Consider the following 13,359-nt stretch of genomic DNA (forward strand, 5'->3'; position numbering starts at 1 on the left):
TTTGCGTCATTTGCAACAACTTTCGAGTAATAAAATATTAAAGTCGACCAAATAAGAGCGCGCGAAAAAACAAGCGGTTGCTCGCCTGAGCCGTAGGACCGCCCACCGCGGCCCGACTGTAGGCGACACCGCGACGGTAAGTGGCACGTGACGAGGGGAAGGATAGCTTGGCACCGCACCCCTTTCTCATGCCCCCGCACCACGCCGTGGCACGCGTCAACGCTGTACACTCGCGATCACGATTATTAAGTATTTTGTTCTTTGTAATATTTATAGTAAAATTTTTTATAGTAAAAAACCAAAAGTTAAATAATGTAACTTTGTGAATATAGCATTGCATCTCTTTCTCTCTAAAATACAAGAACACAGTAATATGGCACATTGTTACTCTGGGACACTCTGTATATACATATATACAGGGTGTCTCATTTAAATGATCCAGCCAAACATCTTGAAAACTAAAGACGGGACGTACATCTGACCGTGGCAACGTCCATGTGATACATCTTGAATAACGCTAATGCTGGCGGTATTATGAATTTCAAGTTTTGTAACTCAAAAAATACTTAACGAAAAAAAAAAAATTATAATGTTTTGGAAAGGTCTCGAGATAAGCTACAAAAATATACAATAAAAAATAGGGAGTTCCATTTAAAAAATTAAAGGTGATCTTTACGTGACCTTCAAGCAACTATTCAAGGTCAAATTAATGACGCCATCTTATGTCCCCCTCGAAATCATACAACTTTTGTCTGAAACATTTTTGTCTATTGGGTTTAGTTTTTGAGAGATTTGGCTGGATCATTTAAAATGAGACACCTCGTATGTATGTGTGCATGCGTGCGTGCGTGCGTGCGCGCGCGCGTGTGTGTGATGATTGAATAATCAGTGATGTTTTAACGTAAAGATCAATGAAATGTTAGTGGAAATCATTGAAAAGCTCTTATTGATCAATGTATTAATAAATACACTCGTATACTAATAAATACGCAATAGTCATTAATAAATACACGTCAAATTTATTAATTTTTACGTCCGACTGCTGCCTACCTTCGGTTGGCAAAAAGCGAGGGAGTATGCGTTTCACCGAAGGCGTACCTTTGTTACCTTAGTTTTCAGTAACTACAACATAATATGATATCAACTTTTGCACATGAACTTCTTAGTAACCAAGCATGGCTTAAAGCGTATAATTATCATTAATTGTTCTATTAAAATAATAGACAATAAATAATATTATTTGTCTATATGTTCTCTCATTGGTTTGCAAGAAAGTTAGGTATAGCAAATTGATTAACCAATAATGTGCGTTAAAAGCATCCGCGTGGGGAATTTTATAGTGATTTACTGTTGTAAGACATTAAAAAAAAATGACACATAGTAGATTAGGTTATGTTAGGTTATTATTATTCAATGAAGTGCATTAATAATGAGATCCTTTTTCGGTGTTGTTAGTGCAAAAATCACAACAATCTTATTCAATCAGACAAACTCATTAAGCCAATGACAACACATGATTGATTTAAATTGTTCGAGTACCTACCAGGAAAAAGGATCTCATTTATGTACCTCATTGTACATACTTATTTCTATTAATTAATAAAAAACCTACGAATACAATAACAAATATATAAATTGAAAAAAATATATAAAAAATATAAAAACTATAAAAAACTACAAAGAAATAATTCAAAAATACTACGGTCGCGAGAACAAAGATTTCGCGATTGACGGTCGCAAGAACAAGAAGTAATATAAGTAAGAACAATTAAAACGAAAAAATTAGACACGTGCAACGGCTAACGGCATATAAAAAAAAATATGATACATTGATATTGTGATTTACATAGATTGGTGATGCCAGAAATAGGACGTGATCGGAAGTAGTCACGTGACCTCCTTAGGCATCTTAGGCATGGCGCTGAGTATACACAGAGAGGAACCTGAGAGCGGCCACGATAGCCTTTTTCTTATAACGCTAAAATTTCCGACGCACTAACGACGTACATCCATTCTGGCCGGAATATGAACTAAAATCACATCCATTTTACCACACTGTCAATAAAATGGATGTGATTTTAGTTCACATTTTGACCAGAATGAATTGTGCGCCGTTAGTGGGCCAGGAATTTTAGCGCTATTAGAAAAAGGACGTCATGGCTAGAGTACTACGTCATGGCTAGAGTACTATATTAAGGGCTTCTTTCACCAATCTAACCAATCGATTAGTCCATTGGAATTGACAAATCGCATTTGTTATTTCACACAATAAAGAATATGATTGGTCAATTCCAATGGATTAACTTCTCGGTTAGCTCTAACCAAGATTGGTGAAATAGGCCTTGAGAAGAAATACGCATTCGCCATATTGGCTCCTAGTGCGGGAAATTTGACCAAGGAAAATATTCAACATCGTTGGCTTTGAAAAGCGCGCCAGTTGCTAGGAGCCAAAATGGCGAATGCGCATTCCCACTTAATATATGTAAGGCTGTGTTCCGAAATTCACTGTAACTACTGAAAATCTATAGTTTACGACACGTATACTATTGCTTTTCGTAACTGGCAATGAATTTTGTATAATTATTTATTTTTATATAATTTAATAATTTATTCCTTTATATTTTATTATAGAAAGCATTTTGTGTTGAACTTTATATTTGTTTAACGTTCAACAAGTTTAATTAAAAACCAATAATATAAAAACAGAGTTTAAACAATAATATTCATGTTTAATAATACTTACAAATTTGTTTCAATTAAATATAATAAATTAAATAACATAAATGTTTATATATATATATATATACACACACAGGGTAGGCAAAAAGTATTGGACTCCCTCAATATATCCGTTCCCTTGCATTTTACAAGAAAATATTTCAGACAAAAGTTGTAGGGTTTAAAAAGATCTATTTACTGATCTTATCAGTTTGACCTTGGATGGCGTCGCCAAGGTCAGATCGAAATTAAACTAACTTTTTTAAATGGAACACCTAACGTTTTATTGCATATTCTTGTAGCTTATCTCGAGACCTTTCCAAAACACTACAAGAAAGTTTATTTTCCTTGAGTACTTTCCGAGTTGTGAGGCTTGAAAGCTACAGTGTACTGTAGTGTGGGTCCAGCCAGTTAAGGCAAGAGTGGCGTGTGGGTCCGGCCAGTTAAGGCAAGTGTGGCGTATGTCCGGCCAGTTAAGGCAAGTGTGGCGTGTGTCCGGCCAGTTAAGGCAAGTGTGGCGTGTGTCCGGCCAGTTAAGGCAAGAGTGGCGTGTGGGTCCGGCCAGTTAAGGCAAGAGTGGCGTGTGGGTCCGGCCAGTTAAGGCAAGTGTGGCGTGTGTCCGGCCAGTTAAGGCAAGAGTGGCGTGTGGGTCCGGCCAGTTAAGGCAAGAGTGCCGTGTGGGTCCGGCCAGTTAAGGCAAGAGTGCCGTGTGTGTCCGGCCAGTTAAGGCGAATTTTATTCCAATTGGTCAGCTTGGGCAAAATATTCAATTGTACCAAACAATTCACAACAAATGTTCAAATTGTTGCCCTTCAACAGCCTGGCAATGTGCCAATCTGTTATAAACAGCTGAAACCGCATTACGGTACGTTTCCGGCGGTATTAGTTGTACCTCTTGAGTTATTCTCCCTCTTAAATCATCTAAATCTTGAGGTTTGGTGGCATAAACTTTACTTTTCAAGTAACCCCACAAAAAAAAGTCAAGTGGGGTCAAATCTGGAGACCGAGGTGGCGACTCAATATGATCCCTTCGCCCTATCCACCTGTCCTGAAAGACCTCATTCAAATATTGACGGACAATGACACCATAATGAGGTGGATTCCATCCTGTTGGAAATAAATTTCATCCATATTTCCACCAGCTGTGTCTCGAATAGCTGGAACAATTTGTTCGCGAAGCATGACTGTGTAAACCTGTGCTGTCAAATTGCCTTCAATGAAGAAAGGACCAACTGGTCTATCATTAAGAATACCAGCCCATACGTTAAGTTTTTGTGGATATTGGGTATGATTGTCTCTTTTCCAATGAGGATTAACGTCACTCCAGTATCTACAATTGTGTCTATTTACATTTCCAGTCAGTTCAAATGTTGCCTCATCAGAGAAAACAATATTATTAAGTAATAGAGGGTCCTCGGCAATCATCTCCATCATGAGATCACAAAATTCGATGCGTCTATCAAAATCGTCTTCGGACAACTCTTGGCACAAATGGAGTTTGTATGGATGCCATTTATTCAATTTCAAAATTTTACTGACAGATTCATGAGAGATTTCGTGTTCTTGTGCAACGCGATCGATGGAAATATGGGGATTTTCAACGACAGACTGTAAAATGTTTAATGCCTTATCATTATTTGTTGCTGTTTTACGTCGACCAGATCTTGGGCGGTTTTTAACGCTACCAAGGTCCTCGAAACGTTGAATAGTACGGATTACAGTACTTTTAGAGATCCTATTATTTTCATTCCGAAAATTTTCATTAAATAATCGCGTTACTGTTTTGTTCCCTCTTTATTGATCTCCCAATCCTCGCATCATTAACAGTGTTATTCGATCTTTTCCAGAAAGCTCCGCCATTCTTAATTAGAGTAAGGAAGAATTAAACAGGTAAGTGATAGGAAATCACGTCCACGACGTGAGTGCTGCTCGCTAAGAAGACAGCACTAAAGATTAAAATCATTGATCCGTATTGTTTGCTCAAGAGCTCGTACATTGGTACTTGCGAGAGTGAGAGAATAAAGATCGCCTTTAATTAGAGAACTACCGATACTCTAACATTGTATCTTTGATGCAGTGCTGTCTTTTTAGCGAGCAGCACTCACGTCGTGGACGTGATTTCCTATCACTTACCTGTTTAATTCTTCCTTACTCTAATTAAGAATGGCGGAGCTTTCTGGAAAAGATCGAATAGCACTGTTAATGATGCGAGGATGGGGAGATCAATAAAGAGGGTACAAAACAGTAACGCGATTATTTAATGAAAATTTTCGGAATGAAAATAATAGGATCTCTAAAAGTACTGTAATCCGTACTATTCAACGTTTCGAGGACCTTGGTAGCGTTAAAAACCGCCCAAGATCTGGTCGACGTAAAACAGCAACAAATAATGATAAGGCATTAAACGTTTTACAGTCTGTCGTTGAAAATCCCCATATTTCCATCGATCGCGTTGCACAAGAACACGAAATCTCTCATGAATCTGTCAGTAAAATTTTGAAATTGAATAAATGGCATCCATACAAACTCCATTTGTGCCAAGAGTTGTCCGAAGACGATTTTGATGATAGACGCATCGAATTTTGTGATCTCATGATGGAGATGATTGCCGAGGACCCTCTATTACTTAATAATATTGTTTTCTCTGATGAGGCAACATTTGAACTGACTGGAAATGTAAATAGACACAATTGTAGATACTGGAGTGACGTTAATCCTCATTGGAAAAGAGACAATCATACCCAATATCCACAAAAACTTAACGTATTGGCTGGTATTCTTAATGATAGACCAGTTGGTCTTTTTTTCATTGAAGGCAATTTGACAGCACAGGTTTACACAGTCATGCTTCGCGAACAAATTGTTCCAGCTATTCGAGACATAGCTGGTGGAAATATGGATGAAATTTATTTCCAACAGGATGGAGCTCCACCTCATTATGGTGTCATTGTCCTTCAATATTTGAATGAGGTCTTTCAGGACAGGTGGATAGGGCGAAGGGGTCATATTGAGTGGCCACCTCGGTCTCCAGATTTGACCCCACTTGACTTTTTTTTGTGGGGTTATTTGAAAAGTAAAGTTTATGCCACCAAACCTCAAGATTTAGATGATTTAAGAGGGAGAATAACTCAAGAGGTACAACTAATACCGCCGGAAACGTACCGGAATGCGGTTTCAGCTGTTTATAACAGATTGGCACATTGCCAGGCTGTTGAAGGGCAACAATTTGAACATTTGTTGTGAATTGTTTGGTACAATTGAATATTTTGCCCAAGCTGACCAATTGGAATAAAATTTGCCTTAACTGGCCGGACCCACACGCCACTCTTGCCTTAACTGGCCGGACCCACACGCCACTCTTGCCTTAACTGGCCGGATACACGCGACACTTTCCTTAACTGGCCGGACCCACACGCCACTCTTGCCTTAACTGGCTGGACCCACACTACAGTACACTGTAGCTTTCAAGCCTCACAACTCGGAAAGTACTCAAAGAAAATAAACTTTCTTGTAGTGTTTTGGAAAGGTCTCGAGATAAGCTACTAGAATGTGCAATAAAAAGTTACGTGTTCCGTTTAAAAAAGTTAGTGTAATTTCGATCTGACCTTGGCGACGCCATCCAAGGTCAAGCTGATAAGATCGGTAAATAGATCTTTTTAAACCCTACAACTTTTGTCTGAAACATTTTCTTGTAAAATGCAAGGGAACGGAAATATTGGGGGGGTCCAATACTTTTGGACTACCCTGTATATACGTATACATACATACATACATACAACACACACGCACGCACGCACGCACGCACGCACGCACGCACGCACGCACGCACGCACGCACGCACGCACGCACGCACGCACGCACGCACGCACGCACGCACGCACGCACACACACACACACACACACATGAACATATATGTGCATGTATGTTTATATACTATTTATATACAGTATTACAAGATTATTCAGCTTCTAAAAGTTTGAAATTATTAAAAAAAAAAACTCCTGACTGCTATCAAAACTTAGTTTTTAATAAAAAAATTTTTAAAAATTAATAAAAAAATTAAAAAGTTAATTAAAGTTAAAAAATTAATAAAAATTAAAAAATTAAAAGGTTATTACAAAAAATACGAAATTAATAAAAAAACAAAAAAAACTCTATTAAAAAATTTTAAATAAAAGACAAATTAACATAAAAACTAAAAAATTTACAAAACTAAAAAAACTAATAAAAAGGTTGCTTTAAAAAGTTTGAAATAAAAATATATTAAACAATTAAAATAATAATAAAAAATAAAACTACGAAAACCAAAAAATAGTTTTAAAAAGTTTGAAAAAATTAATTAAAGCAAATACTAATACTTGACATTTCAAATTTTAATTATATCTTTTTTAGTTCAGATAATTACTGATTACTAGTGGCATACTAGGCACTGATTATCAGAAGTATTAACTGATAATCAAATTATTATCTACTGAATCAAATTTAGAGAGCAAGGAAGAGATTATACAATTTTCATTTACATGTGAGAGCAATGCGAGCCCTCCAGATAAATTACGTATCTGTTTTTTTATGTCACCTATGATACAATACTACGGTCTTTTTAATTAATTACACGATATGTCCCATCACGTGTGATTACACAGTGATGTCATCTACGCTCAAACTTGTGCTCCCCTCACGTTGTGAAGGCAATATGATGGCGTTTTTGCAAGCACGATATGATAATCACGCGTGATTGCAATATGAGCCTTCACCAATTGTTATCTAGGTGTTATTCCTTTGTTTTCTTTTGATTCTTACTCGACGATTGCTGGCGTCTAAATGAATTAAGTCAAACAATGTTCTAATGTTTTCCTTAATTATTAATTCTGCCGGATTGGTATCTGTAATTGCGTGGGGCATTAATCTGTAATAAATTAACTCTTTTTTAACAATCTTCATCTTTTTTTAATTCAACAACTTTTTTATGTGAGATTTTTAAAAAACACGACAATTACTGGTTCTTCGCACATTTAATATATGTATACAAAATAATATATGCTTTATAATAATTTTAAAATTAATAAAGGTATCATTATTAACCCTTAGATGACACAGTGTCGTATACCCAAGCTATTTAAAAACATGCTTAGCATTCATAAATTGTTCGCATCTTCTCTTCGAAATATTTCTATATTCAATTTTTGGATTTTTGCATCTATTTAGTCTTCTTCTTGACCTTCTTGCGTATCGAAAAAAAATATTTAAAAAAGTTATTCAAATTCTATGCATTACGTACCGAGATATACAAAATTGAAAATAATTAGTTGACGGTACACCCATGGTATAGCAAAATATCAAATCCAATACAATGTGTCAGCTGTAGGTTAAAAGGCAATGTAAATTAAAAGTTTGTTTACATCAGGGTGTAAGAAGGAAGAACGAAAGAGAGGGATGATGAGGGGAGGAGGAAGAGAGAGAAAGAGAGAGAGAGAAAGAGAAAAGGAAAAAAGGAGAAAGGAGGAAAGAGAGTGTCTTCGTTAGAATAAAAGTTTAGATCAGAAAAATATTTATTGTAATTTAAAGCCTGACTATTTTTCAATAGGACAGATTGGAGTCCTTCGGCGAGGCATTCAATTTGGGCGCTTACTATAGGAGGTTTCATACATTGGATACAAATCACAGCCATTAATCAAAATATGATTCAACGATATTTATCTCTTCCTACTTTGCAATCAGCTAGAAGGTACGTTATTTTATAAAGTAAACTGCTTTGTAAATAATTATTTATTTGTTCCCTTAAGAAAATAGACCAGACTCACTAGGTCTGAAATAAGTATAAATTTAAGATTTTTTTAAAAATTCACTAAAGTGTATAATTAAATAATATTTTACATATACAATATGTACAATATATACTATAAACTTGTAAATTTTCTAATTAATTAAACTCAAGATAAATACTGTACAAATAACTATTACAAAGCTCATTCCCCGCAACTGATGTAAATGTTTTTTTGAAAAGAAATAGTCGCGCGATTGTCTTTATTTTTGGCAGAAGTATTCTTATCTATTGCGTAACGTATGGATTTTTTTTTCTAGAAAATTGAAATTGTTTTGAAAAAACCAATTTATTTTTTGTTTTAAAATGCTGGACTTAAAAAATTTATTATACACAAATGGATTAACATATCGAAAAATCCGTAAAGCTACATGATAGACAAAACAAATCTACGAAATTTAAGGAGTTCAAACGTTTCAACTTTGCTTTGGAGTCACATCATCAGCTTAGTAATTAGTTCTAATAACAAAATTCAATTGAAAAATCTGGTCATCTTTTATTCGGTGTGCGAACGAGTCACGGTTTCGCGACCTCGAAGTGCTAATTTCCCACCGTGTACATTGTGAGATTATGGTTTAATCCATTTATAAATGTGCGCGATGTTCCGCATAAGTTAATTTTAGTAAGTGAAAAATTCATCAAGTGATTTATCCTAACATGCTGACAAAAACCAGTGAAGCAAAAGATAAGTAATTCAATGAAACATTTATTAATCCTTAGAGATACAATTAAAATTCCGTTTCTGTAACGTGATGTTTCTCACAACGTTACTTTTAAGTGACTGGTCGTTAAGCATGAGACTTGAACGGTTATCATTACAAATACGCAAAGCCAGCTAGTAAGAAAAAAAAGTATATCGGCTTCAGTAAGGGGGGAAAACAAACAAAAGTGCTCTTTGCCGCCAAGCGATAATTAAATAACAATAATAAGTCAAGATTTTAACAATTAAATAAGTCATATAGAATATAAATAATTTACATATAAAAACTATTAAAATTTTATAGCAGATTATAAATAAATTATATAAATTAAATTAAACATATAGAAATTGAGGACTTTCGTTTCCGGAGCAAGTGATAGTGGACGAGTGCAAGTTAGAGATTTTGTATTGAGAGGCTGGAGTGTTTGCGGGGAATAGAAGGGGAGAGTGAGGTGTGTGGGAGGAGAGTGAGTGAAGCGGAGAGGTGGAGTGAATGAAGGGAGTGAGATTGGGTGGAGTGAATAAGAGAGAGAGTGCGTGGAAGAGAGAGCAGAGCAGAAGTGAGATTAAAAGTAGCGGAGAGAAAACGGCGAGAAGGGGGAGGACGGGGAAGGGAGAAGGTGTGCGCAAGCGTGAGCGCGAAGCATAGAGGCGGAATTAGTAAGAGAGAGTCGACAAGCGGTGTGGCGAGAACGGCGAGGCGCGCGTGCGCGGCCAGGGAGTAGGCAGTAGAGAGATAAAGGCGACAGGAAAGGAGAGAACGAATAGCGGTAAGAGGTGTGTTTTTTTTTGGAGTCATAATTATATCTTGGAGAAGGACGGGAAGGAAAGATGGAAAGTGAGAGGAAGAAGGAGTTGATGGTGGGAAAGTCGGTGGGATTGAAGTGTGTAGGGAGGGTGCGTAGTGGAAGCACGTCAGGGACGCTAAAGATGTGGAAGAGGAAAAGAGAGCAAGAGGTAGGAGAGGGACAGGAGAGAAAGGGAAAGGAGGCGGAAGTATTTCAGAGGTGTAAAAAAACGGTGAGATCGCCAGTGAAAGTAACGGAGGGGGGAGAGATGGTGATAATGGGAGCTATGAAGAGGTGGATGGAGGAGACGATGGGAAGGTGGGAGAGTATAGAGGAGAGATTGGAAGGGAGGATGGAAGAAAAAATGAAGCAGGTAGTAGGGGAGTTGGAAGGGATGAAAAAGAGAGAGGAGGAGTGGAGGAGAGAGAGGGAGAGGTTGGATAAGAGAGTAGAAGAGTTGAAAAGAAAATGGGAGGAAGGATTGAGGAGAGAAGGGGGAGGAAGGCGGTTAAATGAGTTAGAGCAAAAAGTAGGGAAATTGGAGATAAGTAAGAAAGGAAGAAGTGGGGGAGGAGGAGAGGGAGGACTTGAGGAGAGAGTAAGAAAGATGGAGGAGATGTGGGAGGGGAAAAATAGGAAGGAAAGAAGAAAGAGGGTGATAATAAAGGGATACAAAACAGAGGGAAAAGATGTGAAAAATGAAGTAGAGGAAATACTGAGGCAAGTGGGAGCAGAGGTGGAAGTGGTGGAAGTGAGGGAGGTGAAAACAGGGCGAGAAGAACAGAGGGGCTTGCGATAATAAGTTTTAGGACGGAAGGGGAGAAAAGGGAAGTGATGCAAAGGAAGGGGGTTCTGAGGGGAGGGAAAGTATGGATAGAGGACGATCTAACGTGGAAGGAAAGGGAGGTGAGATGGAGGATTAGGGAATTTATAAGCCTAAATAGTCAAATGTTTTTTATATATATTTTTTTTAAATAACTTGCTTTCATATTTTAAAATTTATCATGTTTTTACAATTTTCAATGATTTTTCAAAATTTTTTGTTTATGATTTGTATAAAACATTTTTATAAGTTACGAAAAAATATTTTCTTTATTGTGGGAACATTTCTGCGTAGAGCTTATCTTGCTCCCATTTTTTTTTAGCCAGAAAAAGTTCATAAAAATAGTTCGAAAATAATTGTTTTTGCGCAGCAGTTTTCAGCGTATCGAAATCCTAGAAAAACATCTTTAAAAGTCCAAAACACATGACCCTTCCTCCTTAAATTTCGTAGACCTGTGTAATTTTCTTAAGAATATTCCTGCCAAAAATGAATTCAATCAGACTATTAGTTTCCAAGAAAAATTTGCATTCGTTACAGTTACAGAGAATGACCTTTGTAAGAATTATTTGTGCAGCCTTTATTTTGAGCTCAATCACTTTAAAAATTTACAATTTTACAGTATATATTGTGCAGTATATATTGTATCTGTAAAATATCATTTAATTATATGCAGTAATTATTTTTTTTTATTCATAAATTTATACTTATTTTAGATTAGATCAGGGTGATCTGATCTATTAAGGTTACAACTTTTGCAAATATTTACTTGTCTTCATTTACAACTTATAGATACATTTAACTCAAATCTCAACATTATCACCATTATCATTATTATCATTGGCTTTACAATCTGTCATGCATGCTCTAGGAGATATAGCCATTTTATCCTTTGCCTTGACTTTCCGGTTTTACGCTTATTATTTCTCAGGTCCTTCTAGTCCGGGAGATAATGACACAAAGGACCCCGCACAAATTTGAAGAAAAATGGGTTTTGGTGGATTTGAAATTTTGGAAATTTGTAGTTTACATGATGCAGATGAAAAGCTCTCATTGCTTCAACTTGATGCATTGAGCTGTTTAAGTTCTAGAGACAGTTGAATGTAGGTGTTCGCGTATTGCCTCGGTCCAGAAGAACTCTCTGGACTTAGAGCGTTTAGACAAAAATTACAGAGAGGCATCTTAAGAGACACGCACTGGAGTTACTTGTCACCCTCACTTTATTTCACTGCGGCACAGAGCTCAACGATCTCTGGGCCTACGCAATACACAGCGCTCTGTACGATATAAGAATCGTAGTTCTCGGAACGGAGTCAAAATGGATCGCGATCGCTAGTCGCGTGTTTTCCGTAACACAGTTCTCGAACGAAAGAGTGAGCGCCAGCTAACGAGAGCGCGAAAAGCCGCGAAGCTCTGCTCCCGCGTTTTTCCGTCGTTCTCAGCTCCTCGATCCACCGAGAACGACGACGAGGCCGGGGAAGCAGACAGAGCCGTACGAATACGGCAGGAATCTTGCGACATTTTTAAATTCGTTCAAATAACGAACAGTAGGAAATAGGCGACTGCCTACTGCGTGTAAGAAATTACCTAATAGTGCCTCTCTTTCTTACCCTCTCCCCACTCCTTTATCTCTTTTTTTTCCCCTACTCTTTTCCGCGTGTATACACACACACACACACACACACACACACACGCGCGCGCGCGCGCGTGCATGCGTGCGTTACAGCAGAGATGAGGATTCTACGGTTCGTCATTTCCGCAGTATTTTATGACTCGAAACCCTCTCTGCTCTGTGCGTGTAAATGTGTGTGTGTGTGTGTGTGTGTGTGTGTAAATACACACACACACACACACACACATTTACAAGCACATAGCAGAGAGGGTTTAGATTTATAAAATACTGCGGAAGTGACGAACCGTAAGGTCCTCATCTTTGTAATGCACGTGCGTACACACGCATACAAACATATACACACGCGGAGAAGTATAGGGGAGAGAAAAAAAAGAGAAAGAGGAGTGAGAAGTGGATAGAAGAGAAAGGCATTATCAGGTGATTGCCTATATGTATGTAGTCGTCTATTTCCTACATTCAACTGTCCTTAGAGCCCAAACGGTTCAATGCATCAAGTTGAGGCAATGAGAATTTTTCATCACGATTATGTAAACTACAAATTTCCAAAGCTTCAACCAAATCTACCAGGACCCATTTTTTATAAGGTTTGTGCGGAGTCCTTTATCCGATATCGACAAAGGTAATTTTTATTTATACATTTGTTTTCGTGTTACAAATGAATAAAATAACCGTTAGACCACGCACCAGTGAGATCACGGGGGCTTCCACAGTGTCCCAACAATGTAAAAAAAAGAAGTACTGACTGCGGCTTTCCCTAATTCCGTTCGATAATTACTAGGGTAAAACGCCTTATCCATGGCTTCGCAAGTCGTCGTCAATTTTTAATGGGTGATCAAATCTTCCCCCATATCAAGTTGAAATAATTTTCACTCCGGACT

At 37.3% G+C, this 13,359-nt stretch overlaps 1 protein-coding gene across 4 annotated transcripts in view; it reads left to right on the top strand.

Annotated features, from left to right (window-relative positions):
- LOC105196485 (sodium-coupled monocarboxylate transporter 1) overlaps positions 1 to 13,359 on the top strand; it is a 459,320-nt gene that overhangs the window by 208,242 nt on the left and 237,719 nt on the right. For 3 of the 4 annotated variants that reach the window (XM_039447232.1, XM_039447233.1, XM_039447234.1), the window contains one exon: positions 8,304 to 8,444. The exons of the other annotated variant lie outside the window; for it this stretch is intronic. In XM_039447232.1, coding sequence (XP_039303166.1) covers positions 8,304 to 8,444 — 141 coding nt within the window. The remainder of the gene's footprint in view (positions 1 to 8,303; positions 8,445 to 13,359) is intronic. 4 annotated transcript variants of the gene reach the window in all.

This window comes from Solenopsis invicta, chromosome 3, assembly GCF_016802725.1.
Source record: "Solenopsis invicta isolate M01_SB chromosome 3, UNIL_Sinv_3.0, whole genome shotgun sequence".
Classification (NCBI taxonomy): Eukaryota; Metazoa; Arthropoda; class Insecta; order Hymenoptera; family Formicidae; genus Solenopsis; species Solenopsis invicta.